This window comes from Rhincodon typus, unplaced genomic scaffold, assembly GCF_021869965.1.
Source record: "Rhincodon typus isolate 14 unplaced genomic scaffold, sRhiTyp1.1 hic_rhity00001018, whole genome shotgun sequence".
Taxonomy (NCBI): Eukaryota; Metazoa; Chordata; class Chondrichthyes; order Orectolobiformes; family Rhincodontidae; genus Rhincodon; species Rhincodon typus.
In genome coordinates this window covers 7,543-34,593 of record NW_025966656.1, presented here as the reverse complement: position 1 = coordinate 34,593, position 27,051 = coordinate 7,543, and the positions used below count along the sequence as shown (strand labels likewise).

The following is a 27,051-nucleotide window of genomic DNA, read 5'->3' as shown; positions in this document are numbered from 1 at the left end:
ATAGAGTCCACAGAAAATATCTCCCAGAATTTTGACATTAAGTTCAAAGTAAATACTCACAAAGCATTGAGCGTCACATTTATAAATAAAATGAATTTGAAGGTCAACAAATGATCTTCACTAGTCCCAAAATACTTTCTCAACTTGATCTACAAAGATTGGGAATACTAATAAACAATCCTGTGAAATTGAGGAGTCATAAGTTCATTTATTTTGGCATGTCACTGTAGCTATTGAATAGCAGGAAGATCTAAGGAGTCCACTCAGTAAAATGATCATTTTACTACGTTAGCAAATGGAAGTGGGGAGAAATGATAATGGAGAAGGAAATAATGGCAATTAAACAACTATTTTAGTTCTGCCTTCACAGAAGACGCAAATAGCTTCGCAAAAATGCGAAGGAAATGGTCTAGCGAGGAGGAATTAAAGGAAATTAGTTTCCATAAATAAAGGACAGAGGAGAAATTTGTGGGACTGAAATCTGATACTAGATCTCTAAGGCCACAAGGTCTACATCCCAAGGTGCTAAAGAAGATAGCCATGTAAATAACAGATACTTTATTATCTTCCAAAATACTGTGCATCCTAGAAAAGTCGCCGCAGGTTGGAGCATGACAAATGAATCTCCATCATTTAAAAAAGGAAGAAACTGGAATTACAGGCCGGTTAGTCTAACATCATTAGTACAGAAAATACTGGAGCTCTATTAGAAACGGTGTGATAACAGGGTACAATGACATTATCAATAGGACTAAACAAAAACAAAAAGAGAAATTGCTGGAAAATCTCAGCAGGTCTGCCAGCATCTGTGGAGGGAAATCAGAGTTCACATTTCGAGTTGAGTGACCTTCCTTCAGAACTGTTCCCGAACAATTAATGAACTGACCCAAAACATTAACTCGAGTTCTCTCCACAGATACTGCCAGACCTGCTGAGATGTTCCAGCAATTTCTGTTTTTATTCCAGATTTCCAGTATCCATAGTTCTTTGATTTTTTTTGGTCTAGACAACTTCAACATGGATTTATCAAAGGGATATCATCTTTAATAAAAGTACTAGAGTTTTTTTGATGGTGTAACTAATAAGTGAGGGACAACTAGCAAATGTAGTGCATTTGGATTTTCAGAAAGGTTTTGACAAAGTCCCACAAGAATTTATTGCGCAAAATTAAAGCACATAGGATTGTAGGTAATATACAGGCATGGAATGGGAATTGGTTAGCATTCAGGAAACAGAGCAGAAATAATGAGGTCTTTCTCGAAGTAGGAAGTAGGTTATTGGGAAGGCACTGGCCTAGTGGTATTTTCACTGGACCATTAATCTAGAGACTCTCAAAATGGTTCTGGGGACCTGACTTGAATCCAATAAAAGTCTGGAATTAAGAGTCTAATGATGACCTTGCATTATTGATGATTGTTGGGAAAAACTGATCTTGTTAACTCTTAACTACCCTCTGGGCAATTAGGGATGGACAATAAATGCTGTCCTCGTCAGCAATATCTTTATCCTGGAAATGAATTTTTAAAAAATGCCAAGGATCAGTGTTGGTCCCCAGCAAATCACAATATATTGACAAATTGGATAATGAAATTGAGTAATATTTCCAGATTTGCTAATGATACAAAGCTGGATGGGATTCTGAGAGGTGAGGTGAGGAACAGATTGAGTAAGTGGGTAACTACGTGAATAAGTTGAAGTCTCCCATTTTAATCGGAAAAACAGAAAGGAAATGTATTGCTTAAATGGTAATAGATTGGGAAACGATGATGCACAAAAGGACCTTGGTGTCCTAATACAGTGACTAAAAACAAGCACACGGGTGCAGCAAGCAGTTAGGAAGACAAATGGTATACTGGCCTTCATTGCAAGAGGGTTTGAGTACAGGAGTAAGGAAATCTTGATGCAGCTTTACAGGGCTTTGATGAAACCAAGGTATTCGTGGTATAACAGCACAATTACTTGGCAGTTTTGGTCATCCTTATCTACGAGAGAATACACTTGCCATTGAGAAAGTGCAACAAAGCTCCAACTGATTGATTTCTGGAACGGCAGGATTGTCATATTAGAAGTGATTAGGGGAAATAGACCTGTAAGCACTGAAGTTTGGGAGAATGACAGAATTGAAACATATAAAGCTCTGACAGTACTGGACTGATGGGGTGCAGAGATAATGTTTCCTCTGGCTGGGTAGCCTAGAATCAGGGGTCACAGTCTCACCATATGGAGTAGGCCATTTAGGACTGAAATGAGGACAAATTTCTTCAGATAATTTTTTTGATATTGAAGTCATCAAAAGGATGTGGAAAGAAAATGGGAACATGACATTAAGATGGAGGATCAGCTATGATCATACTGAATGGCAGAACAGACTACAAAGGGCCAAATGGCCTACACCTGCTCCTAGTTTCTACTTTGCTTAGAAACCTGTGGAATTCTTTGCCAGATAAGGCTACAAAGGCCAAGTCACTGAATATATTTAAGAAAAGAAATAGATTTTTAGACACTAAAGGCATCAAGGAGTATGGGGAGAGTGCAGGAGCATGGCGTTGAAGTAAAGGATCAGTCATATGGAATAGCGTAGCAGGTTTGTGGGTTGAATGGCCTACTATAGCTCCTTTTTTTCTATGTAAATGCTCTTTTCAGTTGATACAGATGGAATAGGGTTCAGTAAATTTGAATGACTGTTTTACACAAAGATTTTACACAAACTCTCAATTATCCTCATTGGAAAAGTGATGCTATACTGGACACACAGCGAAGATGTATAGACAGGAACAAAGGGAGATACTTTCCAGCAACACACCCAAGCTATCTGGGTGTAAGTCTTTGTTTTTAGCAGCAACTAAATTTTGCTTTTGTTGTCTATTTAAACTGCTGATAAAGAATTAGACAAAATTATATTCTAATATATTCATATAATTATGCTCAGGCAATCTTCTGAATATTGGTAATTACAGAAAATGATACATGGAATTATTGACATGACATTAATAAATTCAATGTTACTGGCTCTGGGTCATGCTATTCCTTAACTAGGTGCATTCCAAATAATAAGGTGGACATAGTACACTTAAGGACGTGCCAGCCCCACTCAGAGTCAGAGTCAAAGAAAATATTCCTTCCTAAACGTTCTTCTGTTTCCAAAGTGGCCTGCAATGACTTATGTAAAGCTTTCTGAATGCAGTTTCTTGTCTGATTACAAAAGAGTTGGGGGATGCATGTGCAAGGCAGGAAGCAGGATATAAGATGGAGAAAGGGACACGAGAGATAGAGGTGTGAGGCAAACATTGAGAGGGAATAAGGATAAGAGGAAAGAGACTGAGAGCAAAAGGAATCATTAGAGGTAGGCATTAATATAACTTGCATAATTGGGCTATTTAATTTATAGAATGCATCAAAGAATACAAAATACCACATTCTCCATAGACACCAGATGTAATCTTCAATACGCAAGGAGTATTCTCACTATGAGAGAAGATCAATTAGTCGCAGAAATGAGTCTTGATTGAGTGGCAATGTGAATTAGAACATCCTATGACACAAGAGCTCAGTTTAACAAGCCGGTACTAACCAAGATAATGAAAATATTTTGGGGATTTTCAACACAAGCTTGAGTCACAGATTCTAAACTGAAGATTATCCTTAAGATGGAGAAACTGCAGTCCACAGGGACAAGAGTAGGAAGTAAAATAATGCTGGCACTATCACTATGACTGCTCCTGTGAGTCGAGCAGTTTAACCTTGTTTCATAAGCAAGATGTCTTTTTCAGCAAGAGGCAAGTATATTTAACAACACTTTCCAATCATGGGGGCAATTTGCCTCCAAATTACTGTATGAAATAGACATAGGTTGCAATTTTTATAATGTGCAATTTATTACTGGGAAAGAATATAAACATTCCAAATTAAATACAGTGAATTCTCTCCAGCCACACAGAACATTTTAAATAAATCTTTATTAGAAAATAAGTACAGTGCAGAAGTCAACCAAGAAATCCAACTTTTTGACGTTTCCTTCCTAAACTTTCTTCTTTCTCCAAAGCGGTTTGTAAAGATATATGCAAAGCTTTTCCAACTCTGTTTCCTGTCTGTGAGGGAGAGGGTGGGAGAGGAGGAGAGGGGTACAGGTGGAAAGAGAAAGAGAGTGGGAGGGGCAGAGATGGAACAGGGGAAAGAGGGAGATGGTTGGGGAAGAGTGGGGTAACAAGAGGGAGTAGTGGGGGTAGAGAGGGAAGGTGGGGGGCGGGTGGGGAAGGGGGAGAGCAGAGGGAAAAAGAGCATAAGGAAGATTAACTGAACCTAGTGTAAAAAATTGTATTTAGGAGCGATTTTCTATTTTGGCATCGGAAGTTCCATAGCTTATGTGAAAACCCACCTCCTTAATCCCAACCAGATATTAAACACAATTATAAATCTCGCATTACAGGAGGTTGACTGATTGGTCAAGTGAGATCAAGGGAGGAATATCAAGGAAGAGAGATCTCATTCCAGGCGGTGCACGGAGGTCAAATTCCTCAAGCTCAACGAGGCCTGCATGTAGCTCCTTCTCCCTGAGCTGTCTTTACTCCCATGGTCTCACCACAAGCATAAATACAAATGCCCACCAAATAAACCAAACGTTCTCTAATGTCATTTAAATAGCTGGTGGTTTGTCCTCAAGTATTGTTCGAGCTATAACCTAATGCATCTTTTGTACAATGACATTTTGTTAGTAACAGTTCCAATATGTCAATATTCAACTGAGTGTGGGAGGGTTTAATTCACATCATAGCATCTGAATAGAATCGTATGAAGGGAATCCGTAATCTCCACTTCCCAATCACTTTCACTGCATTAAAAACATGCATTTACTTCCAATGTTCAAACGTACATCGTCAGTCTTGATCAGGGGCTTCTAAGTACTAATCTGAAGCTAGGGTGTAGGGATCTTTTTAAACTGTGCAGGTGATTAGAATTTCAAAGGTGGAAATATTGAGTTGGACTGCTATACTAATTTGTAAATTATGCAGGAAACCAAATTATGTTAGCCTCTTGATGCATATGTCCAAATCAAAGTGACACTGAAAGGAATGTTGATCATTCTGCAAACAAAAACTGGCAAATTGAGCTTACAAGTTGGAACAAAAAAAAACTGGATGCCTTCAGCTGTCAAGTGGAGTGCCAAATTCACCATTACCACCATGAATGTTGTATGCAGAGACAGCAGAATGCATGTTTGTCATGACCAATGCTGTTACTCACTCAGTGACAGAAACAAAGGGCTACCCAGCATTGCTAAGTGTTACTTCACATGAGCAACAAATTGTGCTTCATTTTTAACTCACCATGTTAGAGTTCAGATTTGTCAAAGAGAAACAGGTAAAAGTTTGAAACACTAACTGGGGGAATGGGAGGCAGGCAGGGAGACTGCACTGGGGGGACTCAGTTGAGTGGAAGAAGCAATAGTGGAAATCATTATATTTGCTACTGTAAAACACCTGCTGACAGTGCTCCTTTGATGATGGAGGTTGCCTGTAGTTGCACATTTCCATCAGTCAGCCTGTTCAAATACCAAAACCATTATGGGACTGGTGTGACATGATCCACATGTGGATTGAAAAGAGCTACAAAATGTGAGTGAATTACTTTCAGAAAAGGGGAGGGAGGAGGTATGTGCAGACATTTCTACCTGTAACATACTTGCACAACACGTAGCAAAATAAATGAGCCGTCCTGCTGGTCAACCAGTCAGCCCTTCATTTAGGGAATAGCAAATGATATAGCAGAAACCAACAGCAGTGATTTTGTTAATCTTTATGCACAAACAAAGCTTGATTAGCCAACAACAATCAAATTGTGCGGCAGGATTTCAATGGCAATGTCAAAAACCAAAAACAACATATAAAGAAATGAAAGAAAAGGTGACTGACCCCAAACCCAATCGTTTAATTAAAGACTTGATTCATACCTCTAACATTTCAAAGATACTCTCTGGATCCAAACTGCCTCCTCCAACTTTCCTGAAGCAAGTGATGGTCCCTTTGCTGGTGACGGAAACCAGCAGGCTGGCCATGCGGCACGCTTCCTCCTGCGAAGTGGCATCGACTACATGCCTGTGACCAATCTGTGGAAAGCAAGGAACATCAGTGATATATCTAACTCAATACAGAGAGGCTGCTTCCTCTAGCTGAAGAGTCTAAATTAAGGGATCGTAGCCTCAGGTTAAGTGTTTGGCTCTTGTGGACAAAGATGGGGAGTGATTTTTTTCACTCAGAGGCTTGTGCATCCTGGGAATTCTCTAGCCAGAAGGTTGTGGTTGCTCAGTCATTGAGTAGATTCAAGATGAAGATCAACAGGTTCTTAGGCAGTAGGCAGCCAGGGTTTGGAAGCTGTGATCTTACTGAATGGTGAAGGAGGCTACCTGGTCTATCCTTGATGCTACCTCCTTTAATCTAATGCAGATTGGGAAGTCCTGTAGATCACGACCACCAGTGGGAACACCAAATGAAATTTGGGGCTGACAGTTCCAATGCAGCAGTGGCTATCTCATACCTCTAAGTGCTGACAGCTGCGCGGCCCTTCCAGATCAGAGTTTTTGTTTTGTATAGTGACTTTGGATCATTTGCAATCCTGGAGCCTTAAAACCTGCCCACATCACCCTAATGGAAAAGCTGGTGCTTTATAATCTGGATTAGACAGCTTCTCCCCTGCCCACTGCTCTCAAAGGTATGGGCTCATGGCAACTTGTAAACATCAAAATAGAGCAACAACTGGATAAAGTTTGGGAAGCTTGGAAAGTTTGTTCTAATGCTTTCAGGAGCCTAAGCCCCTTCTGTGCTGTAATACTAAGTAGCAACTCTCACTTTAATGCACAGAACTGAATCACTATAGATGATTCTTTCTGTAAATATTATGCTAAGTATCAAATGACGTCTGCAGAAAACATGGAAATCTCTTACAAAATAAACAAAAAATATTTTAAAAAAGTACGAGGAAGCAAAGCCATTTCGATGCTGCCTTTTCTGGGCTAAGGAATTTTAAAAATTAAACTTCCTAAATTTCTTCTGTTCTGAAAATTAAATATTGGCAGAGAATTTTTTTTTTGGTCAATAGGTGTTGCTAAATGAAGCAGTCTTAGTAAAGTGTAAAGTTGGGTTCTGAGCGCTGAAGACATCTAGTGGCTTTCATGTGTATGGCATTTCGGACATGCTTGAAAATGTCCCTCCTGTTTCCTGATACTAATGGGTAGGGACACTTTTGTCACCTTTGTTCACAGGTGTCTCATTCTCCCTTACAGATACACTATACAATAGACTCTAAACAACTTCTAGTTGGGTTGGTTTTGGCAGAGGCCTGATCAAAACAAGGGGTGTATGAAGGCATTAATAACAGTGACAGATCAACTTAACATTGCAGCTTACATTAATTTAACGGAAAGGTAAAAAACGCACATCCGCTCATTCAATTTTCACATAATTGTTACAGTGCAGCAAGAGGCCATTCAGCCCAGCATGCCTGTGTGATTCTATTCCCTAGTCCCAAACGCCTGCCTTTGCCCCACATCTGTGCACACCATTTCTATGTAAATAATCATCCAATATCCTCCTGAATACCTCAACTGAAACCTGACACATGGCGCTTACTGCTCACTTTTATGGTGTCCTGCATTACCTGACCATTCAAGGCTTTTAAATACCCAGAAGACTGTTCACTTTCATTCTCAAATCTTTCAAACAAAGCCTCATTAATCATCCTCATTATTTACCTTTTTAAAAGGAGAACAGCTTTTCTTTTTGAAAAAGCTAAAGCAACTAGCTGAAATCAGTCCCTGTAATGCATATACCTCAAAGATTACAACTCTAAACTGGCAAAACATCTTCCACAGGCCACCTACTTTTCAAAAAAATAGTACTGCAATACTTTGAATAAGTAATTTAATGATGGTAATTTTTAATCAAATGGTTCCTTAGAAGTTGTTTATAATAGTTTCAATTACATAACAACTTAAACATGAAGATAACAGCTGTATTTCAATACGATTTTTATGTGCAATTAGCAAGAAGTCATGTAGTTAAAAGGTTTTGTGCAAGATATTTGTACACAGAAGCATGTAAGTTTATCTTACTTTGCTTAAAGTGATGATGCAAGGTACATTTTCCACATTGAGTCGAATGCAGTCATATGGATCATCAGAGAGCTCAATTTCCTTGGCACCCTCATCATCTTCGAGCACACGGACTTTCGGAATTCTTGGAAGGACGGAGAAAATAAAGTGACAGTAGTTATGTTCGACTTTATCTCCTCTTTGTATAGAAGTAGTCTTTCAGCCAACTTCTTTGCACCAGTACTTCTAAAGGGAGTTCTTTTACATGTCTTTGTAAAATCATAAACCCCAGCTTTTTTGTGGGGGTGGCGGGTGGGTTAGGACTCACACAAGTATAACAGACTGACATATTGTCTGAGATCAAGGAAGGTGAGATTTCAATCAGCTGGCTCAGCAAGCACTACTGACATGTAACCAGGAGCCAAGAATCCAGGGGGAATAAATATCAGACATCCATGTGAATGTTCATTATTCTGGCATTTCAGAGAAACACAAAAGCTACAAATTCATCCACAGCAGCTCTTAAGCACAATATCGACAAAGTTCTGGAGATATCCCCAACTACAAGCATTTGATTTTAAATCATCCAATAGACTGGATATTTAACACTGTTAATTCATTAACATTCTTATTTTAATCAAATTTAATCCTAAATTAATCCTACTGGTTCAAATTGATGTTAAGTCTTGTAAGTTTATAGTCAGCAAGTTGATGTTGTATTTCTGAGGCATATCCAAACTGTTGTTGCAACCCAAAATGTACAAATAAGTAGCAACTAATATTTTAAAGTTTGAAGGCTGCTATTTTAAGTGTTGCCAGTTCATAAACACAGCTATATCAGAGAAACTGTGCTAAACACACAAGGAAGAGAAAGTACAGTAAGTCGTCTTGATAAGGTAAGACGAAGAGAGGGTAAACAACCAACCCTTGACTTATGAGTCAAGTTCATTTTTATGATTTTTTAAAAAAAAAATGTTAATTAATTTGCTCTGTGGTCCTTGCTGATCCGAATCATGAATCACAATGTAAATGTTAATATGGTCCCAACTGCTTATGTGACACCATTATCGTGCAGGCATAAACAAAGCAATAACCCAGACATGGAGTTAAGGATTGTTACGTTGACCTTGATGAATGTTCTTACGTAGATAATGATTCTGGTGCTCTTGCAGTATCACAGAAGTATGATGCACAAAGTGGTCATTCAGTCCACCGTGTCTGCACCAGCTCATTGAAAGAGTACAATGACTCAGTGCCATTTGTCTGCCTTTTACCCATAACCCTGAATATTGTTCCTATTTAAATAATCATCTTGAATGCCTCAAATGAACCTACCTCGACCACACGACCAGACAGTGTGATCCAGATCATAACTGCTTGTTAGAGAGTCATAGAGATGTACAGCACGGAAACAGACCCTTCAGTCCAACTCGTCTATTCCGAACCAGACATCCTAAATTAATCTAGTCCCATTTGACAGCATTTAGCCTATATCCTTTGTGTGAAAATATTTTTTTCTTACATTACATTTGCATCTTTCGTAAATTATATCTGTGCCCTCTCATTCTTGGTGCTTTTATGTAAGAGAACAGTTTCTCCCTATCTAGTTTGTCCAACCCACTTACGACTTTGAATATCTCTAACAAATCTTAGCCTTTTTCTTTTCAAGGTAACAAGTCCCAAAATCTCCAGCCTAACTTCACAAAATTCTTACAAACCTCTTCTTCACTCTCTCCAAAGCACAACTCATATCTTTCTTAAAGCATAAATGCCCAGTGCTTTTTGTCCCCATAAGGCTGAAGATACTATATGCATGATTATATCCCAGATGTCATTAAGAGGGCACAGCCTATAGTCCAAAAATATAACAAAATTCACAAACGTTCATTCAATGCGAGTGGTGCTATGTTTATTAATAACTGGGGATCTAAACTGCTTTTGGCAATGTCCCCAAGATGTATCTTCCCTCCAATTGTTTTTCTGCTGCTGCACAGACCTAAGGGTGGTTGTGTGGCCTAGCAGTATAGAGGGAATGTTGCCCAGGACCCAAAATACACGAAGCCAATTCTTACCTAGTATTATGAAGTGCTGCTTTAACTGCAATAGAGATCGCATCAAAAAGGTTTCCACCGCACTCCAACAACTGAAAAACAGGCAACTTAAAGTTAACAGAAGTTGTACATTATGGCCTAGCCCTTTCAAAATTTAGTCTTGGGAAAGTCGTCCAAAACACATTGTCAGGTTGTAAAGGAGAGTGAAAAAGTCTTGTTTAGCATATTCTCCTTTGATGGGGAAACACATGAAAAACATGCAAAAAGCTACTGCATTGCACAAATTAACCAAAAGCAGGTCAGAACAGATTAGAAGTGCTCACATCACAACGATACTTGTCAATGAGTTGAAGTGAATATATGTGAATGCACACTAGAATGCCTAAGCTTTTTAGTTATAATAGTAAGCCACACTAACTGTGTGAATGTTATGTTCACACACAAAATATCTGTGATCTACTGCAGAAATAAAGACTATACTTTCATATACATTTATTTTAAGAATGCATTTTAATATATAAAAAAATTATAAATTTGATGTGATTTTGCATGCCCAAAAAAATGTTTCAGATTCACAAATGTACTACTACACATGAACCACTGTCTATAAGTTCAGCCCAATGCTTGTGTATGGATTCTGAACTTCTCATCCTGAGATAAACATATAATTCTTATCATTCTCTCCTTTTCAAATTACTGCAGGGGAAGTGAGCATGACTGGCTAGACCAGCATTTCTTGCCAATCCCTAACTGTCCTTGAAAGGTGCTGGTAAACCAGATTCTTGAATTGCTGCAGATATGTGGGTGTGGACAAACCCGTAATGCTGTCGGGGGGGGGCGCGGGAGTTTCAGGATTCTGATCAGCGATACTGAGAGAAAGGTGATATAGTTGCAAGTCAAGATGGTGTATGACTTAAGAGGCGAACTTTCAGGTGGTGTTCCCGTGCATCCAATGCCTTTATTCTTCTGGATGGTAGAGGTCACGGTTTTGAAGGGTGCTCTCTAAGGACCCCTGAGAAATTATTGCAGTGTATCCTGCAGAAGACACACTCTACTGCCACTGTGTGTCAGTGGTGAAGGAAGTGTGAGTTATTAAGGAAGGAGATGAAGTGCAAAATAAACCGATTGCTTTGTTTTGGATGGTGTTAAGTTTCTTCAGTGTTGTTGGAGCTGCACTCATGCAGGCATATGGAGGGTATACCACCACACTCCTTATGTGACTTGTCAATGGAAAACAGGCTTTGGGAGTCAGGAGGTGAGTTACATGATGCAGCAATCCTAGCCTCTGACCTACTCTTGAGGCCATAGAATTTACAGGACAGTTTTAGGTTTTGATCAATAGTAACTCTCAGTACGTTAATGTTCAGGCTTTACCTAGAGGTTGTGGAACTAACCCGTATGTTTTAAAGATGTTGACATTTGCTGGCAGTGTTTTATCCTTTTATTTGAATATTGCCACAGAAAATTAAATGTTACTGGTTGGATGTGACAACTTCATGGTTAGAATGATGGTATATACGTTATATAAAGTATCAATTCTCTGGCTGGGTGTACATGGTCCTTTGAAATAAAGTGTCATTTTTCCCAGGATACAAGCTTTAAGCTGAAATTGCTAAATACCTTTTTGTAGAATCAGTCACCATGGGAACACACAGGTTCCAGGGAGTCAGGGTTGGGAGCCAATAATTCTCATTCTCATTCAGCTTTGTTGCTGAACCCATTGTGTTTGACCAAGTCAGGCAATTTGGTGCACTGGCTCCAGTTGAGGCAATACAGTTGGTCAACTGTGTCCACAGCTAAATCATGTGTCATGCTAGTTATCGTTCAGCAGCTGTGGCATACATTCCCAGAGGTTGCTGAGATATCAGACAGCATAATTTCAAAGCTAACCAAAAAGTGACTGCCACAGAGCTGTCTCACTTTGCATGACACACATCATCCTGTTAAAATAAACGATTTCTAATCTTAAAAAAAAACAGCAAGGCCAATATCAAACTGTTCAACGCCTGGCAAGCTGAATTATATGGTGTTCCTTTCCTGCAATAAACTGCTGTCTTTAAATCCCAAATCTGACATCAACTAAACATTTCTTTCAAAGTTTTCTATATTTTGTGACTAGATCTTTCTGCTTCCTGAAGAAAACCTACCAGTACATCTACATAGAGGATCCAGCAGTGTTCTCTGGGAGTAATACACAGTGTCTTCAACCCCAAGGTACTGCTGTTATCAAACACTCTGTACAGGGTGTTGGCGATTTCTGTGCCCAGATCTTCTCCTCCTCGCCCTTCAAACTCAGGGGTTGCATTGGCAGAACTAACAAGCAAAATCACATGTAAAATAACTCAACAACATTGTGTGCAGGCATGATGAAAATACTGCATTTGTGCTTATCAGTCAACTCTTTAAAGTAGATAGAGAAAAATTCCAGCTGATCCCAGCTTTCATTTCAGTCTCACTTATTGTAAAATAAACCAACATTAGAAAGTGCTCAACTAGCACCATCCAGTGGATTATTCATAGAATTACAATTCACATACATGCATGTTCAGTACACTATATAATGCAAGTGCTATTTAATTCTGTTAAGCCCATCTACCGCTTGCTAACAATTTTCAGCTATACTGAAAGGTGCTTTGTAGGAACACTTGAGACTGCTGCACACACGATGCAAGGGTCAAAAGCTTGGTTGTAGGGGTAAGAAAAAAAAGATGATGGTGGTACAGTGGTAATGTCACTCGACTAGTAATCCAGAGGCCCAGACTATTGGTCTGATGACATAGGTTTAAATCCCATCACAGTAACTGGTGGAATTCAAATTCAATTAATAAACTTGGCTCAGATCACGACAGTGATCATTAATTGTTCTCGAAACCCACCTGGCTTACTAATATCCTTCAGGAAAGGAAATATGCCAGGCCTACCTGATCTGTGCATGTGATTCCAGGCCCACAGTAATGTGGTTGACTCGTGGTTATCCTTTGAAGTGGCCTAGCAAACCACACAGTTCAGGGACAATTAAAAAATGGCCTAGTCCATGAGGCTCACATCCCAAAGAATACATTTTTAAAGTAGGGGAGGTAGAGGGATACAGGTTTAGGTAAGAATTGAGCTTGGGACCCAGGCCCCAAATGAAAGCATGAACATCAACAGTGGGGCAATTAAAATTGAGGACACTTAAGAGGCCTGAATTTAGACATGCAGTTATCTCAGAATGTGGAACTAGAGGACATTACAGAGATAGGGTGGGGCAATGCCATGGATGAATTAGAAAATAAGGATGAGAATTTTAAAGGCAAAGTATTGTTTAGCAGGAGCCAAGGGTGTCAATATCCAGAGCGATGATGGGGAAAGAGACTTGGTATGAGTTTGGGAACAAGCAGGTTTTGTGATAGCTACAAGTTCACAGATGGTGAGAGATAGGAGGGCTATCAGGCATGTATTCAAATTGTCAAGTCCAGAGGTAACAAACAATTGTACAAAGCTGAGGATTTATTTACTGCCTCTCGTGATTCTCGCACCTTTTCAGACTGATCCTTATTAATATGATTAATAAGTGGATTAATAAGAAGCTTGCCTTGAGGTCTCATATCAATCCCACTTTATCCCTTTACATCTGAGATTTGACAAGCATCTTACCAGTCCACAAAGAATTCCAAAAAACCTTCGTTTGGTCGCTCCAGTTTAGGTGTGCCCATTTCAGCTTTAACACCTACGAGAATATCTGTGTGACCCTGTGAAAAATAGGTACCAAATAGGCTTTTTATTTCTCCAACAAACCAACTCTGAATCGTATAGTAAGAGGCAGCATTTCCCTCAGCCTTTTAACAATTAAATCAATGGGACTAACATGCATATTGCTCGATTCAACCCATTCCAGTCAACCTTGCTGTATAATTTATGTGTGCTAGCACCGTTGTCAGTAGTAGACTGAAGGAGCATCATACCTGATATCCTTAATTGGCTCAGTGCATTGCTGGCACTGATTTCTCCACTGGTGATACCAGTTAACGGCTACCATGCATACTACCATACTGTTTAGTTACATAGGGTTATAGACTGTACAAACCCTTCCCTGATTTACAATGGCAAAACCGAAAGCATGCTAGATAGCTCTTCCCAAAATTAAAATGTCCAGCACTAGTCCTAGAGGTTGTCAGCCTTCCCAATCCTGAAATGGTTAAAAACAATGTTCTCTTTCATCCTGAAATAAGCTGAAAGTCATCTTAAAAAAGAATGATTTTTTTTCCATCACAACAGCATTCCTTGACCCAGTTCGGCTCAAGCCACTGATATTGAAATGCCATTTTTCTCAAATGGCAGCTTAGCTTGCAACTCTGATTCAGAATGCTACAGGTTCGTTTCAAGAAAACCAAAAGCCAGACACTCTGAGACTTTACCCTAACTCTCCTCTTAAAGTTAGCATTTAATTCTTTTTCTTTATTTAATCATTTTTTTTGGGAAATGGGTGTCACTGGCTGGCCAGCATTTATTGCCCGTCCCTCATTGCCCTTGAGAAGATGGGGGTGAGCTGCCTTCTTGAACCGCTGCAGTCCACCTGCTGTGGGTTAACCCACAATGCCATTAGGGATGGAATTCCAGGATTTAGATCCAGTGACAGTGAAGGAACGGCGATATATTTCCAAGTCAGGATGGTGAGTGGCTTGAAAGGGCGCTTGAAGGTGGTGTTCCCATATATCTGCTGCCCTTGTTCTTCTAGATGGAAGTGGTCATGGGTTTGGAAGGTGTTGTCTGAGGATCTTTGATGAATTTCTGCAGTGCATCTTGTAGATAGCACGCACTGCTGCTACTGAGCATCGGTGGTGGAGTGAGTGGATGCAGTGCCAATCAAGTGGGCTGCTTTGTCCTGGATGCTGTCAAGCTTCTTGAATGTTATTGGGGCTGCACCCATCCAGGTAAGTGGGGAGTATCCCATCACACACCTGACTTGTACCTTTGTAGATGGTGGACAGGCTCTGGGGAGTCAGGTGGTGAGTTACTCACTGCAGTATTCCTAGCTTCTGGCCTGCTCTTGTAGCCACTGCATTAATGTGGTGAGTGCAGTTGAGTTTCTGATCATTGATAACTCCCAGGATGTTGACAGTGGGACGGTAACACCATTGGATATCAAGGGACGGTGGTTAGATTGTCTCTTGTTGGTGATGGTCAGAGCCTGGCATTTGTGTGGCATGAATGTTACTTGCCACTTGTCAGCCCAAGCCTGGATAGTGTCCAGATCTTGTTGCATTTGGACACAGACTGCTCCAGTGTCTGAGGAGTCATGAATGGTGCTGAACATTGTGCAATCCTCTGACCTTCTGATAGAGAGAAGGTCATTGATGAAGCAGTTGAAGATGGTTGGGCCTGGGACATTAATGTGAGGAACTCCAGGATGTCCTGGAGCTGAGATGATTGACCTCCAACAACCATGACCATCTTCCTATGTGTCAGGTATGACTCCACCCACAGGACAGTTTTCCCTCCGATATCCATTGATTCCAGTTTTGCTAGGGCTCCTTGATGCCAAGGGCTGTCACTCTCACTTCACGTCTGTAATTCTGCTCTATTGTTCATGTTTGAACCAAAGCTGTAATGAGGTCAGAAGCTGAGTGGCCCTGGCGGAGTCCAACCTGGGCGTCACTGAGCAGGTTACTGCTGAGCAGGTGCTGCTTGATAGCACTGTTAGTGACACCTTCCATCACTTTACTGATGATCGAGACTAGACTGATGGGGCGGTAATTGGTTTAGTTGGATTTGTGCTGCTTTTTATGTACAGATATACCCGGGCAATTTCCACACTGTCAGGTAGATAACAGTGTTGTAACTGTACTGGAACAGCTTGGCTAAGGGAACGGCAAATTCTGGAGCACAAGTCTTTAGTACTATTGTCAGAATATTGTCAGGGCCGGTAGCCTTCGCAGTATCCAGTGTCTCCAAACATTTCTTGATATCAAATGGAGTGAATCGAGTTGGCTGAAGACTGATATCTGTAATGCTGTGAGCCACAGAAGGAGGCCGAGATGGATCATCCACTCAGCATTTCTGGCTGAAGATTGCCGTGAAAGCTTCAGCCTTATCTTTTGCACTGATGAGCTGGGGTCTTCTACCATTGAGGATGGGGATATTTGTGGAGCCTCCTCCTCGAGTAGATTGTTTAATCGTCCAATTGTCCACAATTCAGAACTGTATGTGACAGGACTGCAGAGCTTGGATCTGAGCCATTGGTTGAGAGATCATTTAGTTCTGTCTATCACTTGTTGCTTATGCTGTTTGGCGTGCTAGTCCTGTTTGGTGGCTCCACCAGGTTGACACCTGATCTTCAGATATGCCCTCCATTGAACCAGGGTTGATCCCTTGGCTTGATGGTAATGGTGGAGTGGGGGATATGCCAGGCCATGAGGTTACTGATTGTGTTGAAGTACGATTCTGCTGCCATTGATGGCCCACAGCGCCTCATGGATGCCCAGTCTTGAGCTGCTAGATCTGTTTGAAGTCTGTCCCATTTAGCACGGTGATAGTGCCACACAACATGATGGATGTTATTCTCAATGTGAAGGCGGGACTTCGTCTCCACAAGGACTGTGCGGTGGTCGCTCTTACTGATACTGTCATGGAATAGATGCATCTGCAGCTGGCAAATTGGTAAAGATGAGGTCAAGTACGTTTTTCCCTCTTTTTGGTTCCCTCACCACCTGCCGCAGACCCAGTCTAGCAGCTATGTCCAGCTCGATCAGTAGTATTGGTGCCCAGCCACTCTTGGTGGTGGACATTGAAATCCCTGAGCCAGAGTACATTTTGTGCCCTTGCCATCTTCAGTGCTTCCTCCAATGTTGTTCAACATGGAGGAGTACTGATTAATCAGCTGAGGGAGGACGGTACGTCGTAATCAGCAGGTTTCCTTGCCCATGTTTAACCAGAAGCCATGACACTTTATGGAGTCTGGAGTCAATGTTGAGGACTCCCAGAGCAACTCCCTCCCAACTGTATACCACTGTGCCGTCCCCTCTGCTGGGTCTGTCCTGTTGGTGGGACAGGATGCATGCAGAGAGTACTGTCTACGACATTGTCTGTAAGGTATGATTCTGTGAGTGTGACTATGTCAGGCTGTTGTTTGACTAGTCTGTGAGACAGCTCTCCCAATTTTGGCACTAGCCCCCAGATGTTAGTGAGGAGGGCTTTGCAGGGTTGACAGGGCTGTTTCAGCCACTGTCTTTTCTGGTGCCTAGGTCAATGCCTGGTGGTCCCTCCAGGTTCAATTCTTTGAGACTTTGTAGCAATTGGTAAACTGAATGGTTTGCTAGGCCATTTCAGAGGGCAATTCAGAGTCAACTACATTGCTGTGGGTCTGGAGTGACATGTAGGGCAGACCAGGTGAGGATGGTAGATTTCCTTCTCTGAAGGACATTAGTGAACCAGATGGGTTTTTTCGACAATCAACAACAGTTTCAGTAGATTCTTAATACTCCAAAACTACTCGATTGTAATGGGGATCTACCTCATGAACTTTGCCTAACCTCTCAACCAGTTTCTGCCTTATTGCAGCTACTTACCTGATTTACATTCATACAAACACTCTAGAAAGGCAAGAAATCAGTTCATTTAATCAGCTACCAGCCTTTAGTCGTGCTATTTACCAATAATATTCACATTTCTAAACAAATCCTTCCTATTACAATGTCTGTAAAATGCCCAATGAACTACACTTCAAAATGCAGTGACTAATGAATAAACAAATACAAAACTTGAATCAGACCTTGGGTGAGATCAGAATGGCATCCCCAGCACAAACACAATCAGCCGAATGGCCTTTTCCAATGATGCATCATTTTAATGTTTGACCTCGGCCCAGCTTAAAAAAGAAACTACTCTCCAAAGCAACGAATTGCATCAAAGCTCAGAGCATTGCTGACCAAGTAAACTGAGTGCGAGTTGGAGGATGGTAACAGACTATGGTTGGCACCTTCAGGAACAGCCCTGCAAAACTGGATCCACTCCAACATCACACGTTTTGTGAAACAAAGAGAACACCTTCGTTGTGTTTTTTTCACACAAACTGATTACAACAATCACCTGTATGTGATGCCAAATAAACAATACACTTTTATCTATGCATTATGTTGACAGGCTTTTACTTTCTAAATTTGTTCCCTCGCAGACTTCCAAACTTCATTTCAAGTTTTATCAATATCTTGCAAAATGAGATTACTCAGAACATAAATGAAGCTTGTAACATGTAAACAGTATTAGACACTATAAAACATTTTAATTCAAATGTTGAAAGCATAACAGCAGATTTCTGAAAGTAGATAAATGTCTTGGAATCAGCCCAGTCTCTTCCTGTTTGAAGAATATGGACCTTGGAGTTTGAGGAAGGCAACCAACATGCCTCAGTCTTTTCTTCATTCTTGCTCTCGAAAAGTAACAAACAAGTTTAAAATCATGAATTTACAGCCAACAACCCTGTGAGACAAACTTGAATTTTGTTGACAGCAAGATGAGGGCTTGCAAGACATACTACAGATGGAGTTGTTGTTGGAAGCTGGAATGCAATTGAATGCAGGAAAGCTACTCGAAGCAGCATCAGGTTAGATCTATCTTCACTGTCACGACAGAATAAAGGAATCATTTTAATTTCTACTTTCAGGGTGACGGTGTGATTGTCAAGGAAACATTGGTCGTTTTAATTATATTTTAATTATAATTTCCTTCAGCTTCCATCCATTGTCAGGTGTGCCATGCAGTTTGTTGCACTTATACAAGGAACAATAGTACCACGTGGCACTTTGGTCTGCACCACAGGAGAATTTGTATCACATCATCCTTCCAGCTCCTTTAACATAGAATCACCAAATGGTTACAGAGTAGGAGGAGGTCATTCGACCCATCACACTGTACTGACTCTTCAAACAAGTGCAATTACATACTGCCAATCGCTTGATTTTTATACATGGTCTTTGAAAACTACAATGAAAGGTAAGATGTGCTGTTACATGATTTCTGTGCTGGAGGGAGTCTGTTGTACCACTTCGAAAGTAAAACTGACCTCTGTTTCAGTGGTCCAATACCATCATTTTCATTTGACAGGAAAAGGTTTTAACAGGCTGTCTGACTGATTATCTATTTGATCGCCTGCTGAGATGCCAAATGGAGAAATGAAGGGTCTCCTTCAATGGATCTCAGCGGGCAGTGTTCCACTATCTAGTGGATGTTGTACTTTTAATGAGAAAACACTGCTCCCTCTGATGATACACGCAATTGGAGACACTTCTCTAGCGTGACAAATGTGCCAAACCACTTTGCCGCCTGAATCTAATTTCCACAACAGTAATTGTCTAAAAGAAGATCTCTTTGATAGTCCAACAATATTCCAGTAAAGTCCTGCTTGAAGTAGATGTTGATGGAACATCAAACATAGAACATAGAACATTACAGTGCACTACAGGCCTTTCGGCCCTCGATGTTGCGCCGACCTGTGAAACCAATCTGAAGCCCATCTAACCTAAACTATTCCATTATCATCCATATGTTTACCCAATGACCATTTAAATGCCTTTAAAGTTGGCGAGTCCACTACTTTTGCAGGCAGGGCATTCCACGCCCTTACTACTCTCTAAGAACCTACCTCTGACATCTGTCCTATATCTATCACCCCTCAATTAAAAGCTATGTCCCCTCGTGCTAGCCATCACCATCCGAGGAAAAAGGCTCCCACTGTCCACCCTATCTAATCCTCTGATCATCTTGTATGTCTCTATTAAGTCACCTCTTAACCTTCTTCTCTCTAACGCAAACAGCCTCAAGTCCCTCAGCCTTTCCTCATAAGACCTTCCCTCCATACCAGGCAACATCCTGGTAAATCTCCTCTGCACCCTTTCCAATGCTTCCACATCCTTCCTATAATGCGGTGACCAGAACTGTACGCAATACTCCAAGTGCGGCCGCACCAGAGTTTTGTACTATAAGGTACAGATATATACAGAGTTTTGTATATAATGATATCTCTATCAGCTTTTCATCATGGGAATTGAACTAGTATTCAGGTCTCTCTTAGGAACAGAAGTAAGCCATTTAGGTCCCTCAAACCTGCTTCATTATTCAATGAAATTATGGCTGATCTGTGACCTAACTCTACATATCCATCAGTATCTACTGTCTCTTCAATACACAGCCAATCAGACAGAGCTGCTGGTAATCTTAGCCTGCCAACCCTCTACAATCGCCATCTGTTTGAATGTGAAAGTATGTTGAGGTAAACAGTGGGCAAACTGATTATCTTCACACTCTCAACTCACCATCTTTTCACAGCTTTGTTGGAAAGATTCCTCTGGCCCAGGTTTCTTCTGGCACAATCTCTGAAGCAAGCCAACAGTCAGATTTTCATCTTTCACAATTAAGGGTCAAGTGACTATGAGGTCAAGGGAATCAACTAGGAAGTGGATATGACAATTCAAATTGCTGATCCAGGATGAGCACACATACTGGTGTCAATCTGAAAAATCCAGGTGGCCTATCCTCCACCATTAACACAGAATCACAGTAGAACTGCAGTTGATGTTCAAACGAAGTGTTGCGATAAACTTTTCAATTTAGAATACAGGCAGCATCAGTTAATACTTACAATTTTCACTCTAGCAGATCCACTTGTGTTCGACACAACATCTGTTTCTACCTCAGTGTGTCTATAATCTTCACATCCACGACCGTCAATCCGTAGATCATCCTAAAGAATGGAGATTGGAGGAAGTCACTTAAGACATCAGCTCCCAATTGAAAAGAATCATATACAGAAGTTTTATATATAATATATATAGCATATTATGTAGTATATTATAGAAACAAAAGAAACAATATTTTTATAAAGTACAAGGAATAGGATCAGGAATAGACTATGAAGACTATGAAGCCAATTGAGTCAGCTCCAGCATTTAATGTGATCATAGCTGATCTTGCGCTTCAACCCCATTTTCCCGTCACTCTCCAAATCTGTCAAAATAAAAGAAAAATATTGCAGACGCTGGAAATCGGAAATAAAAACAGATAATGCTGGAGGGACTCGGGTGTGGCTGTATCTGTGGAGACCGAAACAGAGCTAACTCCGTTCCGAAGGAGAATCTTTTGATGACAAACGTTAAAGGTCCAAAACACTCTGGAAAAGAAACTTTCAAAAGATTCACCGCCCTTTGACTGAAGAAAACTCTTATCTCAGACCTAAACAATAGACTCTTAATCCTAAAACTGTGCCCGTGCTTTTCATTCCCCAATCAATAGAAACAACCATCCAGCCTCCACCCTATAAAGCAACTTTAGAATCTTACACATTTCAATGAGATTACCTTTCATTCTTCTAAACCCCAGAGATTACAGGTCTAACTTGCTCAGCCTCTCATTATAGTCAAACCCCTCATCCCAGGGATTAATTTAACGAATCTCCGCTATACTAGCTCGAACGCAAACATATTGTTTCTCAAATGCAGAGACCAAAACTGCACATTGTACCCCCATTGGCGACGCGACAAAGCCCTGTATAATTGTAACAAGACTTATTTATTCAATTACTCTAAGATCCTTGCAAAATAAAGGCTAGTATGCCTTTTGCCTTCCTAATTGCTTGCTGCATCTGCATACTAATTTTCTGTATATCCTGCAAAAGCACAACCAAGTCTGTTTTAAGATATTAACACTTAGAAGTTTCACACTTACTTAAAAAAAATTCTGTTTTTCTATCCTTCTTACCAAAGTGGATAACTTCACACTTCTTTATTTTATAAACTACCCTTCAACTTGGTACCCACTCACTTAATCTGTCTATGCCTTTTTATGCCTCAGCGTCTTCCCCACACTTAGGTGGAAGCTATCTTTAAAGTCTTTAATGTAGACTATAAATAGCTGAGGCAGAAGAACTGACTCTTATGGTACTTGACCATTCAATGCCTGCTAACTTGAAAATGTCACCTTTGTATGCACTCTCTGCTTCCTGTGCATTAACCAATACAATAGCTACACTCATGTATTAGCCCTGCTGGGGGTCAATTAGCTCCCATCCAGTTGGGTGGATGACTAGTTTGCAATGCAGAAGCGACGTCAACAGCGTGGATCCTAGCTGAGATCACCATGAAGGTCCCACCTTCCCAACTCTTCCCTCACCTGAGGCACAGTGACCCTCAGGTTAAACCACTACCAGTTATCTCTCTCTGATTGGAGAGTAGCCCAATGGTCCTCTGGTTCTGGGGAAGGGTCACCAGACCCGAAACGTTAACTCTGTTTTTTCCTTCACAGATGCTGCCAGATCTGCTAAGCTTTTCCAGCAACTTTGTTTTTGTCCTCTGGGACTATGTTGACTTCATCATTACCTATCAGGCCCAACTCCATGAGCCCTCATCTTGTGTATAAATCTCACGTGGCACCTTATCAAATGCCTTTTTGAAATCCAGTTGTACTACATCAACTGATTCCCCTGTCTTATCTGATTAGTTAATTCTCAAAAAACCCCAAAACATTTGTCAAACTAGACTTTCCTTTAGTAAAATAATGTTGACTTACTCTGATCATACTATGCTTTTCTATGAGCACGAAGACGTCCCAAGGAATAATTCCATTATATTTATGACAATTGTACATTAGGCTAACTAGTCTCTAGTTCCAACATTCTCTTTCCCTTTTTTTCTTGAAAAGCAGTTTAATATTTGGCAACTTCCAATACAAGAAAGAATTTGGGAATATCATAGCTAGCATATCTACGTTACCAGAAACTATTTCTTTTAGAACCGTAGGGTGTAGGTCTTCAGGTCCTGGTGATTTTCCAGATTTCAGTCCTTCAAGTTCTTCCAATATTTTTCTCTATTGATATTAATTTCCTCACTATCTTTCGCCATAAGGTGAAAGTCCATTTCCAGAATTTAAAAAAAAAACTTGTGTCTTCTATTATACAACCAGGCAAAACAAATGTTCAACGTCTCTGCAAATTCTCATTCCCCATGATCGTTTATCATGTCTCTGCTTCTGAACAACAAATATTTGTATAAGCTAATCTCTTCCTTTGTTACCTCTGGCAAGTTTACTCTCTATTTTTTCCCCTTTGTTAAAAATCTTTTTAAAAACCCTTTGGTGGTTTCAAAACACTCCTGGATCCTCAGACTTATTACAGTTCTTTGAAGTTGACTTCCTGACTTATGGTTCATCTTTGCTTAATTTTTATCTTTCAACAGATGTATTTTGGTTGAACACTGAAATTTTTCTTCAAATATTTCCCATTGTTCATTTACTACCATACCTTTTAGTCTATTTACCCAATTAATCTTAGTCAAATCTCCTCTCATATCTATGTAATTGCCTTCAGGATCAGATTGGTGTTTGCATTTGAAGTACATCAATTTCAAATTTAATCTTATCAGTAGTAAGTTTTACAACGTATTATTCCAGAAATTGTCACAAAAACAGTCTACAAACTCATCTTCGAGAGTTCTCTTGATAATTTGATTCTCCCAGTCTACATGAAGATTAAAGTTCCCAACAATGATCACTAAGATAACAAGAACTGCAGATGCTGGAGTCAGAGATAACACAGTGTGGAGCTGGAGGAACACAGCAGGCCAGGCAGCATCAGAGGAGCAGGAAAGTTGACGTTTCGGATCAGGACCCTTCTTCAGAAATGTGGTGGGAGAGGGGAGCTCAGAAATAAATAGAAAGAGGAGGGAGAGATAACAAGGTGTAGAGCTGGATGAACACAGCAGGCCAAGCAGCATCAGAGGAGCAGGAAAGCTGACGTGGGTTGCCTTTGCTACAAGCTCCAATAATTTCTTTAAATAAAACAAAGAACGGGAGATGAAATAGCAATTGCTGGAGAAACTCAGCAGGTCTGACAGCACCTGTGGAGAGAGAAATAGAGTTGAAGTTTCAAGGCCCATGGCCCTTCTTCAGAAGTTTTGCTAAGTATTTTTTGTTCCCGTAGCCCTCAAAACGAATACTCACTCTCCAAGTATTTGTTTTGTTGTTGCTCTGCAGAGCTGAAGGTTTCCACTTGATCCTGAAGGACTGCCCGAGGAGGTGGTGGCTGGTGCCCCACAGGTTATATTACCAACAACAGAAAGAGAGAAAAATACAGTCAATGTTTTGAGTCTGAAATGGCTCTGAAGATGGGTTATGACACCTTGAAAGCTTAATGCTTTTCTCTCCCTGCAGACGCTGCCAAACCTGCTGGGTCTCTCCAGCATTTGAGATGTTTGTTTCAAATTTCCAGCATCCTCAGTATTTTACTTTTATAGAAACTATATAACCAATTGTGTATCTCGAATAGAGTGATCCCTTCTGGATCAGTGGCTGATCATCCAACAATAATAGCTGTGAAATGCTATGGGACATTTTACTGCATGATAAGCCCTACATAAATATAAGCAGTTGTTATTATGGCAACATGTTAAATAAGACACTTATTTGACCTCAGCTAGAGTAGTGTGCTACATTAGAGGGAAGATGTGAATGCATTGGAGACAGTGCAGAAATAATTTAATAGAATAGTTCCAGGAATGAGAAACTTCAGTTATGAGCATAGATTAAAGAAGTTGAGACTGTCCTCCTTGGAGAGTAGGTTTAGCGGAGATTTGATAGAAGTTTTCAAAATCATGGTTGGGCTGGATAAAGTAGATACAAAGAAACTGTTTACACCTCTATAAGAAACAAGAACCGGAGGACACGGATTTTAAGTGGCGTACGAACAAAGTAAGGATAATGTGAGAAAAATCTTTTTCACACAGCGAGTAGTGAGGACACAGAATACACTGCCAGGCATTCTCTTGAACTATTTTTCCCGTGCAGAACTCCAAGGTCCGTGCATGGCAGTGACTTCAAAAGTGGAAGTCGATACTGTGAACAGTGTTGGCGCACCGATCATCACGCATGCTGCTCAGAAGGAACTTTAAAGACAGAAATTGCTGGTGAAACGCAACAGGTCTGGCAGAATCTGTGGAGAGAGAACAACATAGTTTTCACTTCAAGCCAGTATTCTGAAGAAGGACTACTGGGCTCAGATCGTTAACTCCGTTTTCTCTTCACAGATGGTGCCAAACCTGCCGAGTTTCTCCGGCGATTTCTGTTTTCGTTGATTTCCGATCTCCAGCATCAGCAGTCCTTCGTTTTAGGAAACATTACCTGGGAACGTGATGGGGGAAGGACCACGTGAGTCACTCGGGTTGGCACTGCACGACTTTTTGAATAGAAATATCGTACAAGGCCCTGGGGCAGGGTGTGGAGGCAGGAGAACTAGCCCTAGGTAATGATGCTCGGTTGAAGAGACGGTGGAGACAGGGTGGACCAGAGGCGCTGCTAATATTTAAGGTGAAAGGAGACAAGAAGGGCCGGGAGATCAGAGTTCCAGTTTGTTTAGGCTATTGGTAAGTGGCCGAGCCGACTGGAGGTGAACCCTCCGCCCAGGTACAAGGGCAGACTCCTACCTGCACTCCGTGCATCAAATAGACCTTCTCCGCCTCGCTCAGCACCACTGCGGCCATCTTCCAATCACGTCATCAGCGTGCGACCCGCAAGCGCCGACACCACACCCTCGTCGGCCGACCAACCGTCATTTCCCCAGTCATAGAAATATTGCTTAAAACTTAAGCCGGTCGATAAGGATCGGCACGAACCCAACTCTGCCAGGGACTGCATTAAAAAATGAATTAGAACGCTGCCCAGTGTAATGTTGTTGTTGTTGTTTACGAGGCGGTTGGTGACCTCTTTTTGTGACGTTGAGATGGGCCGGAAGTTTACGTCAATTCCCGGTCCCTCCTTTTCCCCCGAAAAAATCGGGGCACGACTTCCGTTTCCGGTCCCTCGCCCTCCGTTCAGCGTCCACGGTAACGGGCGGCCGCGGTTCGTGAGGGGCAGGTGGCGGCGAGGCGGAGGAGTGAGTCACACAGAGCGCGGGGCGGCTGTGAGTGTCTCCCCCGGGTTCGGCTGGAGTTCGCTTCCCCCGTCTCTGGGGAGGCTGGGCCTTGCTGTCGGTGTTCATGAAGCCTGAGGCTCGGAGTGACGACGGCGGCGGCGGCTCCTCCTCAGTGTCTGCCTGAGGGTCCTCCCTCCGGTCGACCGCCTGCTGTATGTGGGGCGGGGGATCCTTCGGGGGGAAGGATCGACTCGAGGAGCAGCCAAGGTTGTTAACGGGTGAGTGTTTCCTCACATTCACCCTTACACCCACCGGGCTTTACTCAACTTTTATATCAGTCTTCTTGAGTTCACCCTCCCTTCGATTTTCCGTATTCGGGGCGGGGGAAGGCATCTGTCAAAGCTTTTTGTCCTGTACTCATGATGACCACTCAAGTTCTGTCCCGCTGGGTGGTTTCTTGCTTATTCTTGTTCTTCTGTTGAAGGTAACTTCCTGGAATGAATGAGTGAACTCCCCGTAGTTTCTACGATACATGAGTATGATCTCTGTGTATAGAATATGTACATACGCATGTTATTTCTTTCTTGTCGTAGTAATGAAGGTAAAATTGCCGTAGTCTTACCAGACCGTAGTCACGTTGTCTCATTAGAGACAGTCGACTGGTAGTGGTTTAACCTAAGCTTTAGAGGGGGCTCACTATATCCCAGGCAAGGGGAGAGGTTGAGAAGGTGAATCATTCATAGTAACCTGAGCCAGTTCAGGAACTGAACCCAAGCTGTTGGCATCACTCTTGCATTGCAAACCAGCCGTCTAGCCAACTGACCTCTTGTGTGATGATTTAAGACAGGTATGTGATACATGTGCGTTAAGGAATGTATGTGTGCATGTATGTGTCTAACAAGACTGGAAAGTGTTTCCTGTCTCTCATTGTCCTTGAGCTCAGTGGAATGCTTGACTATTGAAAGGGCAACTAGGGATGGGGAATAAATCAGGAACAAAAACAAAGTTGCTGGAAAAGCTCAGCAGGTCTGGCAGCAACTGTGAAG

General features: G+C 41.3%; 1 protein-coding gene across 1 annotated transcript; it reads right to left on the bottom strand.

The window, feature by feature from the left end:
- Nucleotides 1-3,936: 3,936 nt before the first annotated feature.
- exosc7 (exosome component 7) lies at nt 3,937-25,707 on the bottom strand. Its single transcript, XM_020528501.2, has 8 exons — nt 25,578-25,707; nt 20,750-20,851; nt 13,771-13,865; nt 12,282-12,447; nt 10,156-10,226; nt 8,105-8,228; nt 5,948-6,103; nt 3,937-4,088 (listed from the first exon to the last, which is right to left on the bottom strand). Exons 1-8 carry the CDS (start codon nt 25,632-25,634, stop codon nt 3,984-3,986), a joined length of 876 nt encoding a protein of 291 aa, XP_020384090.1. The 5' UTR covers nt 25,635-25,707; the 3' UTR covers nt 3,937-3,983.
- Nucleotides 25,708-27,051: the final 1,344 nt, after the last annotated feature.

Coding starts and splice junctions, on each gene's coding strand:
- exosc7 (XM_020528501.2), bottom strand. CDS start 25,634: ATGGCCGCAGTGGTGCTGAGCGAGGCGGAGAAGGTCTATTTGATGCAC. Junction 12,448..13,770: donor TTGGAATTCTTTGTGGACTG/GTAAGATGCTTG, acceptor TTTGCTTGTTAG/TTCTGCCAATGCAACCCCTG. Junction 8,229..10,155: donor GCAGCACTTCATAATACTAG/GTAAGAATTGGC, acceptor CGTCCTTCCAAG/AATTCCGAAAGTCCGTGTGC.